General features: G+C 46.4%; 1 protein-coding gene across 1 annotated transcript in view; it reads right to left on the reverse strand.

Annotated features, from left to right (window-relative positions):
- Positions 1 to 1,382: 1,382 nt before the first annotated feature.
- LOC142574753 (uncharacterized) overlaps positions 1,383 to 23,960 on the reverse strand; it is a 28,213-nt gene continuing 5,635 nt past the window's right edge. Inside the window, exons 3-6 of the mRNA XM_075683771.1 lie at positions 17,174 to 17,496; positions 12,950 to 13,120; positions 7,390 to 7,824; positions 1,383 to 1,670 (exon numbers count right to left, since the gene is read on the reverse strand). Coding sequence (XP_075539886.1) covers positions 1,383 to 1,670; positions 7,390 to 7,824; positions 12,950 to 13,120; positions 17,174 to 17,496 — 1,217 coding nt within the window. The remainder of the gene's footprint in view (positions 1,671 to 7,389; positions 7,825 to 12,949; positions 13,121 to 17,173; positions 17,497 to 23,960) is intronic.

Raw genomic sequence — 23,960 nt, forward strand, 5'->3', positions numbered from 1 at the left:
AGGAGGAAATTTACAGAACCATAGAAACTGGTTGCACTACTTACGGCAGGCATTACAAATCATGAATGGGAGCTTACCACTATCGTTCAAAATAAAAGTGTACAGTCATTGCATTTTACAGGCGCCAACATATGGGGCAGAAACTTGGGGGTAAAGAAAATTTTGAGAACGAGTCTAGGACAGCGGAACGAGTCATGAAATGAAAAATGTTAAGCATAGAGTTAACAGAGAGGAAGAGCGTGGTTTGGATCATAGATTAAACGGGGGTAGAGGACAAAGTGCAATTGGGCAGGTCATCTAATGCGTAGGGCAGATGACCGGTGGTTAATCAGAGTTACATAAGGGGCACCAAATAAAGGCAAGCGCATTCGAGAACGGCGAATACAAAAATTATGGGGAGAGATGAAATTAGAAAATTCGCTCATACAGCTGGGAATCCCCTAGCGCAAGACAGGCGTAGTTTGCGAACGCGGGAACAGGTCTTCTACCTGCAGTGAACATCAAAAAAGGCTGATGGCACCGATGATGAACACAAAGCAAATGACATTTGCACACACACACACACACACACACACACACACACACATATATATATATATATATATATATATATATATGCATTCACTCAATATGATCGACTACACCATGATAGCACGGTACAATGAAGCCCTTTTAAAAACATCCTTACAATATTTATAATTTGTGTTGAACAACGCCTCTGGAGTGCAATTGCGATTACTACTCCCGCCCATGTGGAAATTTGGGCTAGAGTGGCTAACCACTGAGCAAACGCGCAGCTTCGCGGTTCCGCATTTGTGGGTAGATTAGGGCACCACAAAAATTTGAAGAGTTAAACATTTCTGCTCATATATCGAACGCCGCCACTGGCAAGAGTGTACTGGCCGAGAAAGACATTGTTTTTATTTGATTGTTCTTGATAAGATCCCAGTGTTATCACATATTTCTTTTAATACTTGAAACATATTAGACTCGAAATTCGAAGCCTATGCTTATAGTGCCCTTTCTCATTTACGAAAGAAAAAAATGAATCAAACTAACTCTTTCACTTAAAGAAGTACAGGCGAAAGTTCAAACAAAAATCCCCAAGCAATCATGATCCAGCGCTCTATCAAAATTGACAGTGAAGTTGGAGGAATTTTAGAAGTTACCAACAGAAACTAATTTCCTGTATACGACGTTGCGAGGTCATGTGTCTCCGCATACATAAAATGATTTACTATAAACGTCTAACAAAGATGCACCGCGTCCATGTACCTCACACTGTCAAGTGTGGCCTATAAATCCTGCTATGTACAGTATACACATGCCTGCGCCTGTGGGAGGCGTCGTTCACGCGACCGTCGCAACACACACGCGCGCCCTCATTCACGCTCCGACGAAGTCGTGTCGCTCTCCTCCTTGGCGGCGGGCTGAGCGTACGTGTCGGCGAAGTCCCTGAGCGGGAACTGGCGCGAAGCCTTCGCGAGCGCGAGCGCGTGCGTTCCTCCGGCTTCCTGCGAAGCTCCCGCTGCCGCCGCGCGCACGCGGGGGTCGTCGCTGAACAGGTTCGGGATCCTGTCCAGGGCCAGCTGCTTCGTCTCCGGCAGCAACCGCATGAGAACCGCTAGTGAGAACCCTGCCGACGCGCCCGCGGCGACGAAGTACCAAACCTGGAAGGAGAAAGGATAGGACCCGCGCGAAGTAATCAGTATTGTCAAAATAGTTCGCGCAGAGACTCCTCCGGGAGTTGTCTGGGTATGCGCAAGCGTTGCACCGCTTGCTCGTCTCTATGCAGCCCGGGGTCATTATCAGTGTCATTAAACTTGACCCGACCACTATAAACGACGGCACGGCGACACAAACTGCTGCGGACGGCGACGCAAGGTGGATTGATGACGAACCGATTACGAGCCGTTATACGTTCTTTAGGGCCTTATCCATGTGCGTCGAACAATTGGGAACCGTACTCCGGCGGGGACCGCGTATGGCGCGGCCGTGCGGACTCTATATTCAAAGCGATCTGCGATGGGGGCAGGGTGTGATTAGTGCTGATAGTTTCGTCAGCGCTGTGTTCTTGCCGCTTACTTCGCGTTGAAGCAAAGAGGCAGCTCGAAGGTGAGCTGGCTCGCTGCTGCAGGCCCTATCTCGAAAGCGACGGTATTACGTGACGGACGAACGTAGGCGCGGACAGGCGGTTTTCGTCGTTGGGTTAGCATAGAAATGCTTTCGCATTGAACACGTAACGATCCATCAGTATTGTACCGTCTCGTCCATCATTTTCTTTCTGGCGCTGTAAATTCACAAACCCGCCCATTTTCGCTTGGAGATTTATTATATGTTCAGCTTCCTTTGCGCTTTCTATGGTCCAGTGAGTAGGCAGCAAAGGATTCCCTTGCGTAGCGATAACATTTTCCCGCAGTATTAGTCACTGCAGGTAGCCCAGTGCGTGCTAACGCGTGAACCGGTTCGTAAGATGGGTCTATATAGAAAGAACACTCTTATAATATTGTTTTGGTGTAGTAAACACCCTCATCATCCTTTATTATTCAGTCAAGCGTACTCACACTATATGTCACGAGAAAGCCATAACAGTAGAACTCCGGGCCAGTTTCTCCAATTCGCACCCCCCCCCCCCCTCCTGGTACGCAGTGCTTTGAGACTCCCCACATTCGATAGTATTTTACTTCCTGCCTAATATTTCACATCGCCTACTACACGTAGGCGATGTGCGATATTGCACAGCCTTCAGGGTTGGCCATGGTAGTAACAAAACACGTCCTGGCGTTTCTTCGCCGCAGTTACAAAAACGTCGGTCGTCATGCCTTTGCCATAAAAGTATTGTCGCCTTGCTGTGGTTGTCGCACAGACACGCTCTCGTCAAACACGTTCGCTCTGCACATAGACGCTGGTCCACGCCGCAGAGCTCTGCGAAACCCCGAATGACGTTATATAGCGAGGTCCCTGCGAAATGCTTCGCATAAAGTCGACTTCCACTGTTGTGCATCAGATCTGCATGATTCTTACAGTCCAAGTTTTGATGTATTTCATTTATGGCACCCATCTGTCGACGTGTCTTCCCTGCCACGGCTCGTATCACAAAAACTAATTACGGCAGGGTTATTTTCATACGAGCTGATCGTAGCTAATCCCGATGGTGAACGTATTAGCAGCAATGCCGGCACCAGCCAACTGCAAGCAGCAGTTACGAACTTAAAGCTTTGGGAAATCGTCCTCGAATACCTACGCGTAAAAAGCCGAAGTGTCGTCCGAAACGCGACATATCAATTGTGATAGGAAAACATTAGACAGCTGTACGAAGTAAGGGGAGCATATTTATCTGCCGTGAAAGCTTTTAAACATTTCGTCAATAACTAAATTAACAATGACGGTGTAACGTGCGCACAGAAAAACATAAACAAGCCTCACTCGATGACCCCGGACACTATAGCTACCAAGACGCTGGCGGGAGGAAGGGCGGCAGCAGCAGCCAATTCGGGCTGCCTCTCGCTTCGACGACAACTAAGAGGAGCGAACACATTGCGCACAAGCATGTCAGCGCTCGGCTCACCTGCACTCCGCTTCATACATCAGGTGCAACGTTGTTGAGGCTAGAGGTGCTTTGTGCAGCGGCTATGTTCGCACCTCGAAATAGGTGTTTTGCGAAAACACGCGAAGTGCCTCGAGCTGGGAGTCGCGCGGTAATTTTGCGTGCGTTTGCGGGATTCTTCGACGCTCGGAAAAACACCTTTATGTTTTATGTATTCAGCACTAAAAAGCTGCATCGAGAATTTTTCGTTGTCGCTCTACAATTTTCTCACGCACACTTGAGAAATTGATTAAATATTTAAATCTAACTATATAATGTGGTGGAATAAAAATAACAGTAATGACATAAATAATAATAATAATAATAATAATAATAATAATAATAATAATAATGATGATGATGATGATGATGATGATGATGATGATGATGATGATGATGATGATGATGATGATGATGATGATGATGATATAAATAGTGGTAATATAAAGAATAATAGTATCCCCAAGCGACGGCAAGCTACGTTATCTTGGTTCTGTCAAGCTACGTGACATTTGCATATTTTTCAACTGTGGCTCCCTTTCCTCTCTCTCAACTGTGGCTAAAGTTAGCTGGGACACCCTGTATGTGCAGCGTGTTCAAAATTAAGCTTTATGATTTTCATAACATTAGGAACTGAGAGGCACGCGAAGACCACCTGTGCAAATAAGTTATGTGGCCAGGGGAACACAAAGTGAGCTGATATATTTATCGCTGTCAGCAACGCAATTGACTAAAATTGAACAATTGTTTGTTGTTTCTTTACATTAGTAAGTGGCTATGTTTGTAATGAAAAGTTAGGGGCATTCGTGTTCCTACACAGCATCATTTGGAAGAATTCTTCTACGGTGTCTGTACTCCGAGATATCCGACTCCAAATTTTATTTGTCGTTCGCTTGATTACGCATGCAAGAGAGTCACGATCGGCGCAAAGCTTCCTCCTCGATGTGACGCGGCTGTTATGCGTTACGTTTAGTCTGACAGCGAGGCGGAGGCTTCTGCCAATCAGCAAGCTTAACATGGCAGCTATCCTGGAACGCCACCACACATTCTCGAAATTGCAGACGCATTGCACGGACCAGAAAAAATTATTAGTCGATAAAATTCGCAGCTCCACGTCACGTTTCGTCATCTTGACGAAAACGCGAAATTGTAAAACTTCGCCTTCGCGAAACAAATTTCAACACACATGGCATCTCCACAGCCAATCAGCGGGTCCACATGGCGGAAAATGGTGGCTGTACAGCCGCCATGTGTGTCGAGAGTAAAGTCCCAGGAGGTGAAAAACTCTGTATGCCTCTAATTGGCTGTGTCATATCGCGTCACAATTACGTCAGACACACATTCAGCGCCAGTTACTCCCCTGGCTAGGGACGGCGTAATAGCAGATCTGAAGCAGAAGAAAACTGCCAATGACGTCACGCTCCTCTCCTATCGCCCTTCAACGTATCTCTCTTGTCAGCTCCTTTCCACTGATGACTCTCCATGGCTTCGCCTCATCTTCGCTGCGCCGGCCGCTCGCCGCTTAACGTGCGCGACCACTCGGCCTCATTGTGCGAGAGTCGCGAGGTGGAGCGCTGGTTCCTGCGTGTTACCCATGCAACATGGGAGCGACTGGAAACCAAGCAAAAACCTTAGTGTTCTTTTTATTGAACTTTTGAACACTGGCGAACCACCCAACACACGTCGCACCCTCGAGCAGGTTTTCGCGCCACAAGAGTTGCATGTCTGGTATTCACCAACGACTTCAAACGTCTTCAAACCCTCTTGATCATTTCCGGGCCGTTCTTTCTTTTTTTCTTGTTCTCTTTTATCTCTTCCTTTCTTTTCTTTTTTGTCGCAATCTCGTCAGCGTCTTCCGGTATCTACGCGCTTCGCCTTTCCACCTGCGCAAAGTCCTCCTGATCTCTTGAGTGAACACCTTTTTCTGGCCTCGGCGTATAGGTGTCTAGTCTACAAAAACATGCGTGTTTGCACTAAGAGTAGCCTCTTGTGAAAACATACGAGCAAAAATTGAAAAGTACTACAGAAATTCTGAAAGTTTTCTACTACGCCGCAAGCTGATTTTGTTTCGCCTGTTACTTCGCTTTTGCTTAATATTTAGCTAGCTTACGCTTGTCTACCCATAGCTACAAATCAGCTTCTATTTTACTATTGGGCCGGTTAGATGTGTTAACTTCACCAATTATGCATTTCTTTTGCAGATATATCGTCTCAATTTAGCGGAAACTCCGTCACAATCGTTTTTCTTTTTTGCCGCACCACGGTGTTTTTCCTTTTTTTGTTATTGACATTTTTATTTTCCTTTTCTGTTACGACCTTGGCGTTTCGCGGTACACGTAAGCAGACATTTGTTTTCTTAACGAGACCATCAATTACATTATTATAGCCATTACACGAATTAACCTACTTATTTTCCTTTCTTTGTTACGTCCTTGAAAGGGAGGCGGCGACGTAACCAGTGTTTTTTTCTAACGCTACAAATTGTTTATTACTGCACTACAACAATAATTAAATGTGTTAATTTGATGAATTATGCATTCAATTTGCAGATATAAGGCGTCGAGGGAGAGATTTTGCTGGCCTACTCAACCATCAGCCGAGGGCGATGCAGAATTCGAAAACGAAACTAGGGGTCTTTTCCCGCTGGTTGTCGTTATGGTATTTGCATTTCATCCTCATCATCAGCCTGGTTACGCCCACTGCAGGGCAAAGGCCTCTCCCATACTTCTGTAACTACCCCGGTCATGTGCTAATTGTGGCGATGTTGTCCCTGCAAACTTCTTAATCTTATCCGCTCACCTAACTTGCTGCCGCCCCCTGCTACGCTTCCCTTCTCTTGGCATACAGTCCGTAACCCTTAATGACCATCGGTTATCTTCCCTCCTCATTACATGTCCTGCCCATGCCCCCCCCCCCTATTCATTTTTCTTGATTTCAACTAAGATGTCATTAACTCTCGTTTGTTCCCTCACCCAATCTGCTCTTTTCTTATCCCTTAACGTTACACCCATCATTCTTCTTTCCATTGCTCGTTGCGTCGTCCTCAATTTAAGTAGAACCCTTTTCTTAAGCCTCCAGGTTTCTGCCCCCTAGGTGAGTACTGGTAAGACACAGCTATTATACACTTTTCTCTTGAGGGATAATGTCAACCTGCGGTTCATGATCTGAGAACGCCTGCCAAACGCACCCCAGCCCATTCTTATTCTTCTGATTATTTCCGTCTCATGATCTGGATCCGCCGTCACCACCTGCCCTAAGTAGACGTAGTCCTTTACCACTTCCAGTGCCTCGCTATCTATTGTAAATTGCTGTTCTCTTCCGAGACTGTTAAACATTACTTTAGTTTTCTGCAGATTAATCTTTAGATCCGATTATTTCCGTCTCATGATCTGGATCCGCCGTCACCACCTGCCCTAAGTAGACGTAGTCCTTTACCACTTCCAGTGCCTCGCTATCTATTGTAAATTGCTGTTCTCTTCCGAGACTGTTAAACATTACTTTAGTTTTCTGCAGATTAATCTTTAGATCCACTCTTCTGCTTTGCCTCTCCAGGTCAGTGAGCATGCATTGCAATTTGTCCCCTGTGTTACTAAGCAAGGCAATATCATCAGCGAATACCACGTTACTAAGGTATTCTCCATTAACTTTTATCCCCAATTCTTCCCAATCCAGGTCTCTGAATACCTCCTGTATTTGTATTTGATGTCGCAATAAAACGACCAAATAATTTACTTGCTAACGTTTAGTGTCGTGTAACTCCCCCTTTGACTCCCTCAAGCAAATAGCCTGAACGGAAACCTAACCTGATAGGAGCGAGAACGCAGGGACCAGCGGAACGCGAAGAACAGGGTGCGGTCGACGGCGTACATGACACCTGCCAGCAGACCGTGGCGCCGGGGCGGCAGTATCTCGGTGCACACCAGGATCGAGACGGGTCCCAGGCCCACAGAGTAGGCCACCACGGAGCACAGGGCAGCGCACATGATGGCCCGCTCGTAGATGGCGTTCTCGATGAGCGTCTCGGCGAGGGTTATGCGCTGGACAAAGTAGGCGCTCACCGGCAGTATTATCGTGATCAGCATCGAAGAGACGTACAGCAGGAAGCGGCGGCCGATGGCGTCCGCCAGGAAGATGATGCCCGGCATGATGGAGATCTGGAAGGCGACCATTACGACGTCCTTGAGGCCGTAGAAGACGTCCCTGCGGCCCACCAACTGCAGGTCTTGGTATTTCTGCATCTGGATGCCGTGACACAGATGTAACGGAGGTAGTCGGTAGGAAGTCAAGCAAGAAGGCGAAATGGAGAAAACAAACGTTGGAAGTTTATTGGCCGAACTGGCGTCCTTAAACAAGTCGGCGTCTAGCCTACCACACTCGTATGCCCGTTATTAATCGTTTTTTCCACCGCCACGTGACTTTCGAGACGCAGCGCTGGTTAACAAGTTCATTATAAAGCCCGCCGCGAACATCTCGGAGCGTACGCGTAACCTAATACTACAGGAGCCCGTTTACCTGTACAAACGGCGAGAACGTTCGAGCCGCGTGGTCTGTCTGACGTCAGAGCGTGACAACCTAACGAGTGGCGCTGCCGAAGCAACTGATCCCAACCGTGGGCTCAGCGCATGCCAAGCGAAAGGCGATCACAAATGCGGAAGCCGTCGAACACGATTATAAAGAAACAAACGTGACAGTGCAGTAATATGGCAGTAGAATTGAAGTTTGCGAATATTCTGAAAAAAAAAAACAACTGCCAAAAATGGAGAAAAACGCGATTCCAACTGGCTGAAACCTGCACGACTAACAAAATTCGCAGGCAAGAAAATAAGAGCATTCTAATTGTGGAGTGAAAGGAACGTTATTGGTGAATATCAGACACTGGCAGGTGAATTTGTAATTGACATTAAGAGAAAGAACTGCCCTTGTACATGTCGCGTGATGTGCACAGTAGGAACATGGCTGTCAATTTTACGAAATAGGTGTGATGATCACAATACGCGTCTCCGGGGGGATTATACAACTGCGTGTTCATGAAAATGGCTCATGCAGCGCGGAGCAAACTGGAGCTGACTGCATTGAGAAAGGCGTAAGTGGGGCTTCTTGGAAGCCGCCTTTGTCGCCGAGGGGCAAGTGAACGCTGCCTTCGCTCAGGAAATGAGCGCATTTGGCGGTGGTCACACCTCACTTGGTTGAAGAGCTACTGGCGTGTTTCTCGCCTCGGATCAAAAACGGTACCGTTCCTAATATTGCCGTTAGGCAGGGATTCTACGAGCAACAAGCACTTAGTCAAGAGTCATTGTATACTTCGACTAGCTTCTACGCCTTCAGCTATTTTTGTGCGACTGCATAACGAATTTCTGGGGACGTTTAGCAGGTCGCGTTTCTTGAAGGTCCTAGCGCGACGAGAAACGTTTTGCTGACCTTGTCGCTTTATTGCTGAACAGCCGACTGTGCCACCAGCGCCGTTCATGCTTACGACTATATTTTAACACTTGTTGTACACCAGTGGTGAGCAACATTACAAGACACCTGGTGAGCCTTTACCTATTTAGCGTTCTTGAAATCATAGTTGTTCTAGTTCCATTTTCTTCCCAGTGAAATTCGCGCTTTTTGTGCACACACAGCAGAGTGTATATATTGCAAAGGGTATGTTGCACTAGATATAAGTAAACTAACGTGTTCGCTTGGAGAGTACGTGCGCTCTGTGTGTCGGTCGAATAACCCGGCAGTATGCATTCATTGGATGGTTTATTGATAGATACGATCAAGTTTCCCTCGACAGAGGCAATACGCTTACACCCACCACAACAGTGCCGTGAAGGAACCCAGGATACCTTAATATGTGCCGGCACTGAGAAATTCGGGCACGTATGAAACATTGGCTAACATACGGATTGTTTAATCACCACTACTGGAGCAAATTTTTATGAGTTGACTGGGTAAATGAGGTCCCGTGTGTGGGTCGGCCATCTATGCGGAGGGCTTGCGCAACTGATATAACGCTGCAAAATACTGTCCCTTGAATACATCACAACAGTACATTTGATACACTTTGTTATTTTTGTCCTTTTCTGTGTAACCATGGCGTCTATACATGCAGATGATGTGGTACAGGGTGATAATCTGTAAGTGTTGTGGAATTTTAAAAAAAGTATCCTTTTCCATAACACAAAATTCTAGTCCGTGAGCTAGATTCTTCATAGAGCCGGACACTACATGCACGTGCAATCGAAACATACGTTTAAATATTAAACAAAATACACCAATTATCGTTTGCAATAATTACTTCATGACACATGTTGCAATTTACGTATTGTAGTCGGTAAATAAAAGAAATGATATATATAAACAAATGCAAATATATATCTTTGCAGCGTCACAGTAATCCTCTCCTGTTTCCCTACACTATACCTAACGTTCCTATCGACCCTGTCCAATCATATAAATATCTCGGTGTTCTTATTAGTCATGATCTTACGTGGAATAGCCATATCACGAAGATTATTTCATCTGCTAACAAAACGCTTGGCATCTTAAAGCGAGATCACCACTCGGCCCCCCAGCATGTTAAGCTACTGGCATACAAATCACTAGTTCGATCAAAATTAGAATACGCATCGCCCATCTGGTCTCCGTAACAAGTATACCTTGCTAATTCACGTGAATCAGTTCTAAACAGGGCAACTACATTCATTCATACCTCGTACTCTTTTGATATCAGCATATCATCTCTGAAATCGCAGTCGAACCTACCTACTCTTTCACTTCGTCACCACATTGCTAGTTCATGCTTATTTCATAAATACTGTTATACCGAGCTATCACAGGAACCCTACATCTGCCTTCCCCTACCAGGCTTCTCTCTTCGCACCGAACATCAGCAGCAGGTATCTCGACCACGAGCACCACCCGACAACTTTTTGTTCATCATTCTTTCCCCGGACTGCTAGCGACTGGAACGGCCTTCCGCAAGAACATGTTCCTATGGGTGGGCAGCGGAACCCGGACGAAGGACGAGAGGAAGTACACAACAAGAGCGCAACACGATACTTCCTCTCGTCCTTCGTCCGGATTGCGCTGCCCGCCCATAAGACATGTTCAATCACCAACTCGCCCAGCTTGCCGTCTTCCCCAAGAACTTGCTGCTATCACATGTGAGCCCATCTATGTTCCTTAACCAAATTATGCGTGCGCTAGCATCACGATAATAATTTTTGTTTGTATAACTCGTTCAAATTTTTTTCTGTATTCTGTTGTTAATCTATAAGTGTCCCACCCCTTATGTAATGCCCTCACGCGAGGATCATTAAGGAAATAAAGTGAAGTGAAGTGAGGGTGGGTTTGGAAGGTGGAGCCACTTCGAAGGAATTTCCAGAATAACGCCACTTTCCAGATATGCGCCATCTAACTTGCAGTAAAAATGCACTGTTATTCTAGAGACTTCGTTGACAAAACGCTATTTGACGCATTGAAGCACAAAAGTAACTGGAACGCCCATGAATTTGGTCCCACACTTTTGGACGCAATACCTCGAAACTGGTGTCATCGTGGAAATTAACTTGAACTGGATGCGTCTTGCAAGCTCACCGTCTACAATTCGTAATTTGCAATATGTGCCGCAAAATGGTACTGGTTTGCGCTGGTTGGTTGCAATTCATGATCAATGTTTTTGCGCCCAACTTGGAACGATGGCTGGGGGACGACAGACACAAGCGCCCGCTTTCTTTCACCACTTCTTTAGGCAAAGTATTTTTTAAATCAGTTGAAAGTTTGCGCTTGTGTCTGTCGCCCCCCAGTCCTCGCTCCAAGTGGCGCGCAAATAACATCCAGCACGTGCCTTAAATAATTAAGAAGTTAATTAGACGAATAAGTGCCTGGAATTCTCGTGCTAGTAATGCCTGCTTTTTCGAAAATCCCAGCTCAAGGGCAAGAATTATGCCATCTGCCACACGCGATTTTTAAAAAAAATCCCTGAACCTTAACATTGATTACGCTATATGTGCCAAGTGAAGTGGTAAGGGATGATGACGGGAAGTAGAGTACTCCACGTCGAAATTATCACGCGTGTTTGGTTTTCAGACCAGCGTCAGCAAATGAACCCCAATTTACCTATTGAAGTACTTCCCAGTATAATAGCGGAAGCGTACGAAGCGAACGGACACACACAATCGATGTACAACTTTAGGGGACACATAGCTTCAAAACAAAGCCACCTGGGAAGTAAAGCATACGCGTTTACATAAAAAAGAACTTCTTCGGGCGCAATACGCGGACGGAATCAGTGTCTTCGCGGCACAACCTACCTATTAGCAGCAGAGGCACAGTCCTCATCAGCTTTGCCTCTCCACAGCCACTGCGCAAAATTTCATACTGGGACTTCCAGTACAATGACGATTCACCTGGCGAACGCGGGTGACCCGTAAGCGCGTCGGTGTCATAGCGCACACGAAACTACCGGCCCTCAGTACGCCAAGACGCCTGCAGTGTCCGCATCGCAGATCGTGTTCAAGATAAGGCAGGCGCGGCCACGCCATACGCAGCAGCCGCGGAGTAGAACACGCACTTGTAAACATTCGCTTACTAACTAAATTAACAAGCATGGTGTCAATGCCCACAGGCAAACATAGATAGGTCACACTCGGTGACCGCGGGCGCTCTCTCGCGGCAGCGAGCGAAGTGACCTCCGTACTGTCAACGCAAACTGAGCGTCGATAACACGGTGCACGCAAAGCTACGAGCCATCAGCCGACCGAGGCTTCGCCCCCACAGCAGATCGCATTCAAGGTAAATCCACCGTGACCACGCGCGCCCATAGTACAACGCACTTGCTCTAGCATAAATTTTTGGAACCGCTTTATCAAACTTTGTGGCAGAATACATTGCTGCTCTAGTTTACGCTCTTGAGCCGTGGCCATAAATCCTAGCAGCAACACCATATTCAACAGTGCGGTGGTAGTCTGACTGGCATGATGCGGGAGAAGCGCGGCAAAATTGAAAGCTAGGAAGTGTGTGCCAATCTAATCTAATTGAGGCAGCAACGAAGGTTAGGGTATTTAGCCCCAGTCCGTTGTAGAGTGCGGCACAGTTAACGCCACTAACATTTGAGCAGTCGTGACGATGGCCCTTGTTGTTTTTTCTCCACTGTACTCATTGGAGCAGCACTAACAATGGTGAAAGCAGTCAGCAGCCCTCGTGTACGCCTCAGCTGACCCAAACTAAAGACATTTGCCCCACTAGCTAGTACTCTCTCAGTGGACATATCTTCTTTTCGTACCGTCCAGTTCACTCGATGCGTTTCCTTAGTTTCATGAAGCAAACAATGGTTCGCATTAAAACAGACGCAATCCGAATCGGACGTCATCTTACGCCCATGGGTCCGCCAAGCATTCGCAGCCAGTAGACGAACATGAAGCAGACCACGGCCCTGAGCGGTGTGTGCAGGCGTTGTGTGCGGATGGCCAAGATGGCGCACTCGTCGCCTGTCAGCGCGATGCCCAAGAGCTCGTAGGCGCGCTGGGCGTCCGTCGGGCGGTCGACCTGCGTCCACGTGATACGCCCGTTAATTCAACAATGCACGGGCGGCGGAATTTATTACTGCTTAAGCTACCGTGTTTGATAGAAAAGTTGGAGGAGGGGTCAAGTGTAACACCACCGTGCAACAAGTTTTTTTTTTTGCGGACGTTAGTGAGCGCCGTGGGAGCAAAATTACGTAGAGACATTTAGTGTGAGATAAACAAGGGGAATATTTCGTACTACATCCGCTTGAAGCAAACGGTTAATTAAGCCACAGAAAGCACCGAAAAAGTGAGGTCGTGCACTTTATTGAAATTTATCGACAAAATTGCACTGATCCGGTGCACATTTTGGAACCACATTAAAAGCAAAGCTTTCGTGAAACGATATGTAAATGCTACAAAACGGCTTTTATATTGCAATGCATCTTCCAGTATTGCGATAACTGCTCTGTCCGGAAAGATAGCATGACTCGGAGGCGATGGAGTTTCATAACATAATTACTAGAGGGCGCTCTGGCGCAAGTATCTGCGGGTGCTGAAAGCACGTGGTGCTTGAGCCAGCATAGTGATGATGGCCGTTACATGGATTTACCCGAACTTCGTTCTTCTGGCTTCAATTAGCCTAGAGACTATCTAAACTCGTCAATTTCAAATAAAAAAGTATCGCGTTATGAATACTTAAACAATCTTTATTAATATTGTCCGACGGCAGGCTCCCAACAGAGGACTTCTTGAGCAGAAGCTCAATATCGAAACCATTACGCGACGGAAGCGTGACTCAATAAGCTGCATTTCTCGCGGGCAAGCGAGCCCGTTGAAACGCTTGACCCATTTCAATTTGGCCTTAAAGATACATTACTCACGCTGCCAACATATGTTTCATCCCGCTTAGATCATCCATGCAAAGTTGGCGTTTCACAGTGCCGTACAACATCCTGCAAAAATTCTTTCATTCCAAAAACATCGTTGGACTGGAACCAGCTACCATGGGATATTGGACTTTCGAAAGATTTTGATGAATTTAAGAATAAATTATCAACACATTATTGCTTGCCATAGCTTTGGTTCCATTTCCAGTTTCCTCGTTATCATGCGCATCCTTCTGTATTTTCCCCCCAGATTTGCTGTGTTCATGTTTCTGCTAATGGCGGCGTTTTGCAATTTGCAACTTTTCTGTGCGTGATTTAGCGTTTCTTGGTAATTGTATAATTTTGAACTCACTTCATGTTCAGGGTTGTGAATTATGTATTTGTTCCGGTATATATATATGTGTTATATATACGCGTTGCCTCCTTTTGTACAAATTTATTGAAATGTGTGTACCACTCCCCTCAATAATGCCCTGTGGGCCCTGAGGTTATATGAAATAAATAAACAAATAAATAAATAAATATATGAGAGAGATCACACATGCATGTCTTCTGGAGCTGTAGCCAAAGCTTCGTGTCTTACACACACTTACCGGCTACAATTTCCGCCGATGTAGAAGTTGGCTGAGCGGCACAGCCGTCATGCACATCCATTGCAAGCACGGACAACGGAAGCCGCTGAGGAAACCAATTGATGCATGACCACGCACGTGATCAGACATGTTGGCGGCCACGGGATCACCGAGAAAATAGTCTATTGCGTCTCACAATAGCACTCGCGGTGCGCTGTGCCGGACGTAGTCAAATTCACTCATTATTTCAAACTCCGTAAGGAGGCCATTTCGAGCCAATCACAGAGGCCGTAGAAACCATCCGGGTCAATCAGTGCTGACCACGCGGCAATTTCGGCATTATGCCGGAATTTACCAATGTCCAGAACAGCATCTGTCATTCGCAAAGCTGCGCAGCAATGACAACTGTCCCACTAGGTAACTGTAACAAACCCTGTTCTTTCAACCAGTAAGATTCCTACATGACGCTGCGGTCACTGAGCTGTCATGCGTAGGAATGGTGGTTCCAATGCATGTATTTCCCTGACCTTCGTGCTTTTGCCTTCACACGTTCTCGTGACGTGCTTTATTACGTTTTGTCTTACTAAATTGTTAAACAATAATAGTTTTTGAAAAGCAGCAACGTAATTATTGTGCGAGAACATGTGTATTATTGGTAAATCATTGTCAATATTGATTTGTACAAGATCAACAATTTCCGCACTCGCAACGCCGTTTGAAACCACAAGGGCCATGTTTAGGTAAATGAAAGTACTACCCATAATTCCGCGCTCGCTAGCTAAACCGCAATACTCGCAGCTCCAGCGAAAACTAGGGCCCGATTTTTCTCTTGCAAGCTTCGTATGACACTCTATGTTTCCACTGCATCGCACGCTAATGACACACGCTTTGTGAATGCCATGGTAATAACATGGCGGCGACTGCGTGAACCCGTCTCTAGTGCTCCGCAGTTACTATCGCAATGAAATGAAATTGGACTGAGAGGCAAACTGGCCGTGGGTGGGAGCTGTAGTCACATCGTCTGCATTAAGCATGCGGTGCTCCATCACAGGTGTATGGGAGCGATCATCTTTACACACATTCTATTTGTGTATTCGTGAGGAGTGTACTAGATAAGCAGCACTGTGAGTGTTACCCAACGCCGCTAAACTTTAGCAGCCTTGATGCCATGGCGTAGCATTCTAAGGTGTCTTAGACATTTGCCTGCCGCTCCTCAGGCCACGTACCACGTGACGCTTCGGGTTCTACGGACGTTGCACATCGGTCGCCATGGCTGCTAGCGGCGCTGGCTAACACTCGGAAGTGTGTCTCCTCCCATTTTCCCATAATGCCGGCAATGTTGGTGCTTGATACAATTACGAAAGCAAACATGTAAATGCAAGTTTTGACGTGTTTGTTAATAATGCGCAATATCCGCATGATCGGTAAGGAGATAAACGTGAGAATGAAGTATTTCTAGCGATGTCGGCAAATATATGTATGCCAGACCAGTGGAATAATTTAGACACAGACGTAAACGCTTCAGCACATTATTTACTGCTTTAGAGCTCGTCCTTCTGAAGCGAACAATTTATGCGAAGCTCGAGCAATGATTAAGCGGGGAAATTTTCCCTGTGAAACGCTCTCGTCGCGAAAGAGAGAAACTAATGTTGAATTCCAATGGCAGATCCCGATCAAGTTTTTCTGCTCTGTATGGAGCAATCCTATTCCAATGGCAGAGTTTGAGCGTGAGCTGCGTGTTCCAATGGCAGATTGGGACCAGCCGCTGATCCCGGATTGCTCTGTGGAGCAAAAATATTTGCTCCGCCGAAATCGGCAGATTTGATCGGAAGTCCTCGTGACGTCATTCCTTCACCCGCCTCTGCTTCCTGTCACGGTCGCCTCTTCCCGGTCGCGGGCAGCTATGGAAGACATGGGAAACGTGGACGGCGCGAAGATTTTTGTTCGTGCTCCTAGACAGCTCCGACTCAGACAGTACAATTTCCAAGTCGAGTGATGATTCTTCTGACACGGACAGTGAAATGGGGTGGTGGGTTGCGCTTCCAGGCGCTTGTTCCTCTCTCTATTCTAGCGCCCTCTCACTTGATTTTCCTGTACTAAGTGCCCCAGCGGGAGCGCACGCATTCCCTTCGCAAACATGGTGTGAGCAGATGAGATCGATCTCAGTCGGAGTGACGCGGTCCGTTCGTGATCCGGCCGAGCGCTCGCGATCTGCCATTGGAATTCAACATAAAATTTGCTGTAAATCCGAGTTTTTTACACCTGCCACATTATGCTCAAGATGTCACTTCCGAGCAGCACTTGCCTTTGTATTATACGCACAGGTTCTACACAAGTAGGAACTCCAAAGGCCCTTTGTTTGTAGACACAAGCCGAAGTTAGCCGCTAAACAGGTAAACGAGTGAATTGCGGCCGCAATTTTCGAGAATCAGTCCCAACACTGACGTCTCAAGAAGCAGGCGTTTTTAGCCGCAGGAATTTTCGAGAGTTCTGTGATTATTGGAGGAAAAGGAAAATTCCTATTCTCGATGGCAACAGCCGCGGATGCGAGCATTACGCGAGTAAATACGGTCTCGCGCGAGTAATGCGGCACCACATCATGGCGCCGCGTCAAATGCGCAGCAGCCGGCTCACCTGCAGCAACCAGCGCGGGGACTCGACGACCCAGCTCATGAGGGACATCAGCAGCACGTACGGCGCCAGGGAGAGGACGCCGAACCACTGCCAGGGCAGCGCGCGCGGGAACACGACGGCGACCAGGCGACCGAGCAGGTAGAAGCAGTGCTGGATGCCCACCACCGCGCCACGGTCTTCGTCGGGCGCCACCTCGGTCAGGTAGACGTGGGCGGTCAGGCTGCCTATGGCGACGAACACGCCCGACACGGCCTGGAACGCGCAGATCAGGAGCCCCGTTGGCAGCGCGGGCAGCAGTGTTGACAGCACGGTCGCCAGCGTGCCTGCGTCCAACGGGCATACACGTGAGAGAACAGCCGTTCCCGGTCGAGCGCATACATGGAGCCCCTCCTCGACGAGCTAACGCAATTCAATTAAAGCTATTCAGCAGGGGCCCCCGGAACGAGTAGTGGTGAAACTGTCGTTTTCGAAATAGCGACAATGTCGAGGCCTACATATATAGACGGCGGGAAGTAAAGCGGTTCTCGTATCCTATCTTAGAGTATAAACTGACCTTACAGATGCAGAGAAGCAGCGTGCGATATGATTTAGCCGTTTCAGCATTTCATTTTGACCTCAACTGCTGATGCATGCTTGGGCGGCGCGAACAGCCCGAGCAGTTGTCGTTGCGGAAAAAGTCCACCGGCAGAAAAGACGAGAGCTACTCGCTTGGTTTCGTTCGTCATAGTCACCTATGCAAATTGCAGGGCCGAGGAAAGTGCCTGCGCGTCTATCTTCTGCACCGTGTACGAAGCATGATCAAACATTTTTTAGGCGATGGTACGGTGTGACTCGTTCAAATTATGAATATAGTAGCTATGGTGTCGTTGACCAGGTTATAATATACAGGGAAGTTGCTTATATCTCTTGAGAAATTTTATATCGCCTACGGCACTTATCAGCCCTAATTTCACTACTTCGTGTCATCACTACAAAAACACTTCTGCATATTTTAAAATTTCTTTTTTAGTTCTACCACTTAGCCTTAGTTTGCATATTCCAGGACAATGCTTTCTTAACAGCAAAGACCAAGTGAGTTCTAGCTCCACCATGCAGGTGAATCTCTAGCAGAATCGCTTCAAGGTTTTCATGGTTACTGAAAAGGTACAGGTGATGTATTGACGATTATTTGCACACGCAGAAGGTGTCACTACATTGTGCTTTTCACACCTATTTGGTAGCTCTGCCAGTATACCGATAACTCATCAGTCGAGATAAGCTTTTTTTTTTTTTTGTCAACCGTAACTCTACTGAACGCAGTGTAATAATTGAACAAAACTTATCTGATCAGCGGATTGCAAACAATGCGCCCCATTTCACTACGCAAAGCAACTAAAATTAAACACAGCTCCTCACTCACGTGCAAAGATTACTCCATAGCTAAACACGCCATGATAGAGCACATGGAAGCTTCCTTAGCGAATTTGATGAAAATGTTCATGTGTTTATGCTATTTGAAACGTTTCGTAACACGTGCCGACAGTGCCTATATACGTCCACTCCGAATGAGCGCATATATATATATATATATATATATATATATATATAACATATATATAGGCAATACCTTCAAGTAATGCGGAATTCATCCCAGGCTAACTTTCAAACAGCAAGAAAGAAGGAACGCGCAGTCTAGCTATATATAAAGAATTACAAGGTAGTGTGCACCACGATATGCTTGAGTCAAAGGGCCATTGCTTTCAAACGATTTAACCAATTTTTTTCTTAAAACATGACCCAAATAGGTGGAAGTTAATGAGTCATATGAAGACTCACTTTACAGAGTCATCAAATAATGAAGCAATAATCACCGATTTAGAAAGCGTCGTACAGTATTTTATTGCTTTCTTTCAAGGTGTGTTTACTGTCTCAAGTTTTCGTCGAACGCCAGGCGCAGCAGTTTTTTGCCTGTAAAAAGTTGTCTTTAATTCCTTCCCTGGCTCCGTTTCCTTGCATTTAAATCTAAACACGAAAACATACGCTGATCCTAATCACTACGAAATATTTTTTTTCGACGCTATGCAGAAACGATTGCCTAATTCCGCGTTTTTTTTTTCCTCGGGGGTCGTTGTTCTCGGCAAGGCTAATGACTGGACGGAAAACTGGTGGAGTTATTCTTATGTTAAAGAAAGGGAACCAACTATAATTAAAAATAAATACTGCCCTGTACCTTCAACGCCCACATGTTGCTCGAACATATTTATCATCATCGTCATTGTCAGCATGATTACGTCTACTGCAGGGCAAAGGCCTCTCCCATACTTCTCCAACTACCCTGGTCACGTTCTTATTGAGGCCATGTTGTCCCTGCAAACTTGTTAATCTCATCCGCCCACTTAAGTTTCTGCCGCCCCCTGCTAGGCTTCCTTTCCCTTGCAATCCAGTCCGTAACCCTTAATGACCATCGGTTATCTTCCCTCCTATTTACATGTCCTGCCCATGCCCATTTTTTTTTCTTGATTTCAACTAAGATGTCCTTAACTCGCGCTTGTTCCCTCATCCAATCTGCTCGTTTCTTATTCCTTAACGTTACGCCCATCATTCTTTTTTCCATTGCTCGTTGCGTCGTCCTCAATTTAAGTAGAACCCTTTTCGTAAGCGTCCAGGTTTCTGCCCCGTACGTGAGTACTGGTAAGACACAGCTGTTACACACTTTTCTCTTGAGGGATAATTACAACCTGCTTTTCGTGATCTCAGAATGCCTGCCAAACGCACCATAAACCATTCTTATTCTTCTGATTATTTCAGTCTCATGATCCGGATCCGCGGTCACTACCTGCCCTAAGTAAACGTATTCCCTTACCACTTCCAGTGTCTCGCTGCCTATCGTAAACTGCTGTTCTTTTCCGAGACTGTTAAACATTAATTTAGTTTTCCGCTGATTAATTTTTAGACCCACCCTTTTGCTTAGCCTCTCCAGGTCAGTAAGCATGCATTGCAGTTGGTCCCCTGAGTTACTAAGAAAGGCAATATCATCAGCGAATTGCAAGTTACTAAGATAATTCGTCCCAATCCCTCCTGTACACGCGCTGTGAATCGCATTCGAGAGATCGTATCGCCCTGCTTGACGCCTTTCTTCATTGGGATTTTGTTGCTTTCTTTATGGAGGCCTACGGTGGCTGTGGAGCCGCTATAGATATCTTTCAGTATTTTTACATACGGCTCGTCTACACCCTGATTCCGTAATGCCTCCATGACTGCTGAGGTTTCAACTGAATCAAACGCTTTCTCGTAATCAATGAAAGCTAGATATAAGGGTTGGTTATATACCGCACATTTCTCTATCACCTGATTGATAGTATGAATATAATCTATTGTTGAGTAGCTTTTACGAAATCCTGCCCGGTCCTTTGGTTGACGAAGTCTAAGGTGTTCCTGATTCTATTTGCAAATATCATAGTGAATACTTTGTAGGCAATGGACAGTAAGCTCATCGGTCTATAATTTTTCAAGTCTTTGGCGTCCCCTTTCTTCCTTTCTTATTATAGGTAATCATATTCCCGAATTTCCGGATCATAACTCAGGAATAACCAATTTACAGTCCGGCTTCAGAAGGAGTTATTGCACAATAACGATTTTGCAATCGTATGCACATTTCCTGAAGCATTAAACAGCAGTAACCATATCGACGCATTTTTCATGGAGGCGTCTGATCGACTTATTCAGGAAAAGCTTGTACTCAAACTGAAGGATAATAATATTCAGCAAATACTATTTTTCTGAATTAGAGCTTGCAAAGTAAACCTGGTTCAGTTTGCTCCAGCTGATGGGACGCACTGCAGCTCTCTTTCTTTCATAGTGGGATAGCGTTCTGTGACAATTGCTACTCCTTCCATTGTATGTTAACGACCTCGTTAGTGTAGTTACATTGAAAACGAAAGTTCGTTTTCTCAGAAATCACAACTCGGCCTTATCAAAACATCTGAATTGCAATATGGATATTGTCGTCTGCTGGTGCAATGGATTTGGCATCCACATAACACCGATAAAACAGCTTATTTGAGAGTTACACTCAAAAATAGTCCGCTAAAGTAGGAGTATCAATTGGAAGTATTACAACTGCAGTAAGTCAATAGCTACAAGTACCCAGGCTTAACAATCACTAAGAATCTACCTTGGAATCCACACATAGACAACATTGCTTCTGCACTCTGTAAGCGGTGCTTCTTGACGCGTAACATTAGATATAGTATCCCAAATGTAAACTGCTGACATATCTTACATACATTAGGCCAAAACACCGAGTAGGATTCTATAGCGTGTAACCCCTATAATAAACATAACCATTAACAAACTACAACGCTTTCGACGGGAAGTCATCAGCGTTCGTTACTGATTCTCCTACGAATGGTTATCCTAAAAAGCCTATGAAAACTAATGCCACTGAAAGATTTCAAGCCTCAAGAAAAAAACGTTAACCTTGAGTTTCTGCCAGCTTCTTAACAAGCGTGAGCTCGACACTTCTGTATAATTAACCCCTTGAACTTCATTGTACACTGGATATGCTGAGCCCAAACACTAACACCTTATCTTGCACCGACCTATATCTATAAATTTTCTGTATTTCCACGTACAATAAGCGAGTGGAATCACCTCACAGACCCTTAACACACACACGAACGCACGCAGTGCACGCACGCACGCACACACACACACACACACACACACACACACACACACACACACACACACACACACACACACACACACACACACACGCGCGCGCGCGCGCGCGCACGCACGCACGCACGCACACACACACACACACACACACACACACACACACACACACACACACACACACACACACACACACACACCGGCCCCGTGTCGCAAAAAATTTGCTTTAGGCATCCGGCGTCGGCCGTCATTTCGCTAAAAATTATTTCAAACCACGCATACCCAGCCATTCCTAATCACCACAGTTGTTAATATCTTGTCTTTCATTCTTTACAAAGTTGTTCCTCGGTATTGTGAGAATGATAGCCCACAAACAAATGTCATGCAAAAGAAACACCGACCGCACATACGTTTTATGTTGCATCTTCTCAGACTGAAATATTAAAAGTTTGAAAGAGTAACAGCAGATAAGCCCACGCAAGAGGCCGCGTTTCAACTGCAAAGCACGCCTTCGTGCGTAGCGTTCACCGGAAGCGTTTCCCGGTAAAGATTACGGTTACATAAGCTGCAGTTGTCGGCAAGCGTGGAAAGCACACAGGGACCTTTGAAAGCTATCGCTTTCCACTCTTCAAGGCGAAGCTTCAGCGTTCTCCAATTTTAAAGCGAATGCTTCACTGGCCGCAAACTTGCGATTTCGCCATGGCGGTGCTGCGAGGGGGCACATGACGTCACAACGCGCGCCTCGCCGCGGATATTTCTCTCTCTCTCTCTCTCTCTCGCTCCCTAGTCACTTCTGCGCATGCGCCATTACTAGCACCGAGCCAAAGGTTTTCCACCGCTGCGCAGCGCCGCGCCTTTCCGCCACCGTCCCCGTTTGGTATGACGTCACACCACGTTCCTCGTCGTTCCGCTCGCCTCTGCTCGCTTCGCCAGCTGCGTCGCATGCCTAGGTAACATGTCGGAGAATTGAAAAGGAGAGCTCGCGTGCGCCGCAACCACAGTTGAGGTGGCAGTATGGACGGCGACAATTCTGATAACAGGAGGAGGCCCGGAATTGACATCGGACCGAGACAAAGAGGAAACGCATCGCCCAGGAAACAGACGAACAGCGCGCCGAACGACTGGCTAAACGCCGCAACATAACTAGACGAGCAGACTAACCTGGACTTGCAATCAAGATTAACCAAGTCTCACCATGCTACGCCTTAGCTTTCGCTACGTATATCCTGGCATCGCCGAGCTAAGCCACTGTCTTCTTTTTAAAGAAATTTCTTCAACATTTCTTCGGGATGTGGATGACAGTACCCGTGTTAGTGTGAAATATTTCGTGTTTTATTTCACAGCCCTTTTGTTGTTGTCATGTGATAATAATAGAGGCTTCTGGCACTCGTATACACGGCAATATTTCTTCCAGTGTTTCTACGGTACATCGGATGCTTCAGCCCTTCCGCAATTAAATGCCCCTGCAAAGCTTCTCAGTTTTTTTCTCGTTGACTTTCCGAAAGAAACCCGCCGTGGTTGCTCAGTGGCTATGGTGTTGGGCTGCTGAGCACGAGGTCGCGGGATCAACTCCCGGCCACGGCGGCCGCATTTCGATGGGGGCGAAAACACCTGTGTGCTTACATTTAGGTGCACGGTAAAGAACCCCAGGTTGTTGAAATTTCCGGAGTCCTCCACTACGGCGTGCCTCATAATCAGAAAGTGGTTTTGGCACGTAAAACCCCATAATTGATTTTTTCCGAAAGAAGTTACCACACCCGCTTTTGCATTTTGCAAGGTGACTGTCGCTTCTTTAAGGAACCGGCTTTGCGCGTGTGTTTGTGTGCGCGTGCCTGTGTGTTTGTAAGTGTGCGTGCATGTGTTTGTGCGTATGCGCGTGCGTATGCGCATGTGCATATGCGTGTGAACGTATGTGTGTGGGTGTGTGCACGCGCGCGTGCGCGCGTGAGTGTGCGTGTGTGTGTGCTTGTTTTTTTTTTTCTGTACGGGAACCTCTTTAACGTTGCAAGACCAACCACGGTTGATATTCATAGGATACGCTCCAATAAAGCAACTTGATTTGTATGTGCTTCAGCCAGCCAGGATGCCCTAGGCAATGACGACTCATGCGTTTTAGCAACCAAGAGAA

Source organism: Dermacentor variabilis, chromosome 3, assembly GCF_050947875.1.
Source record: "Dermacentor variabilis isolate Ectoservices chromosome 3, ASM5094787v1, whole genome shotgun sequence".
Taxonomy (NCBI): domain Eukaryota; kingdom Metazoa; phylum Arthropoda; class Arachnida; order Ixodida; family Ixodidae; genus Dermacentor; species Dermacentor variabilis.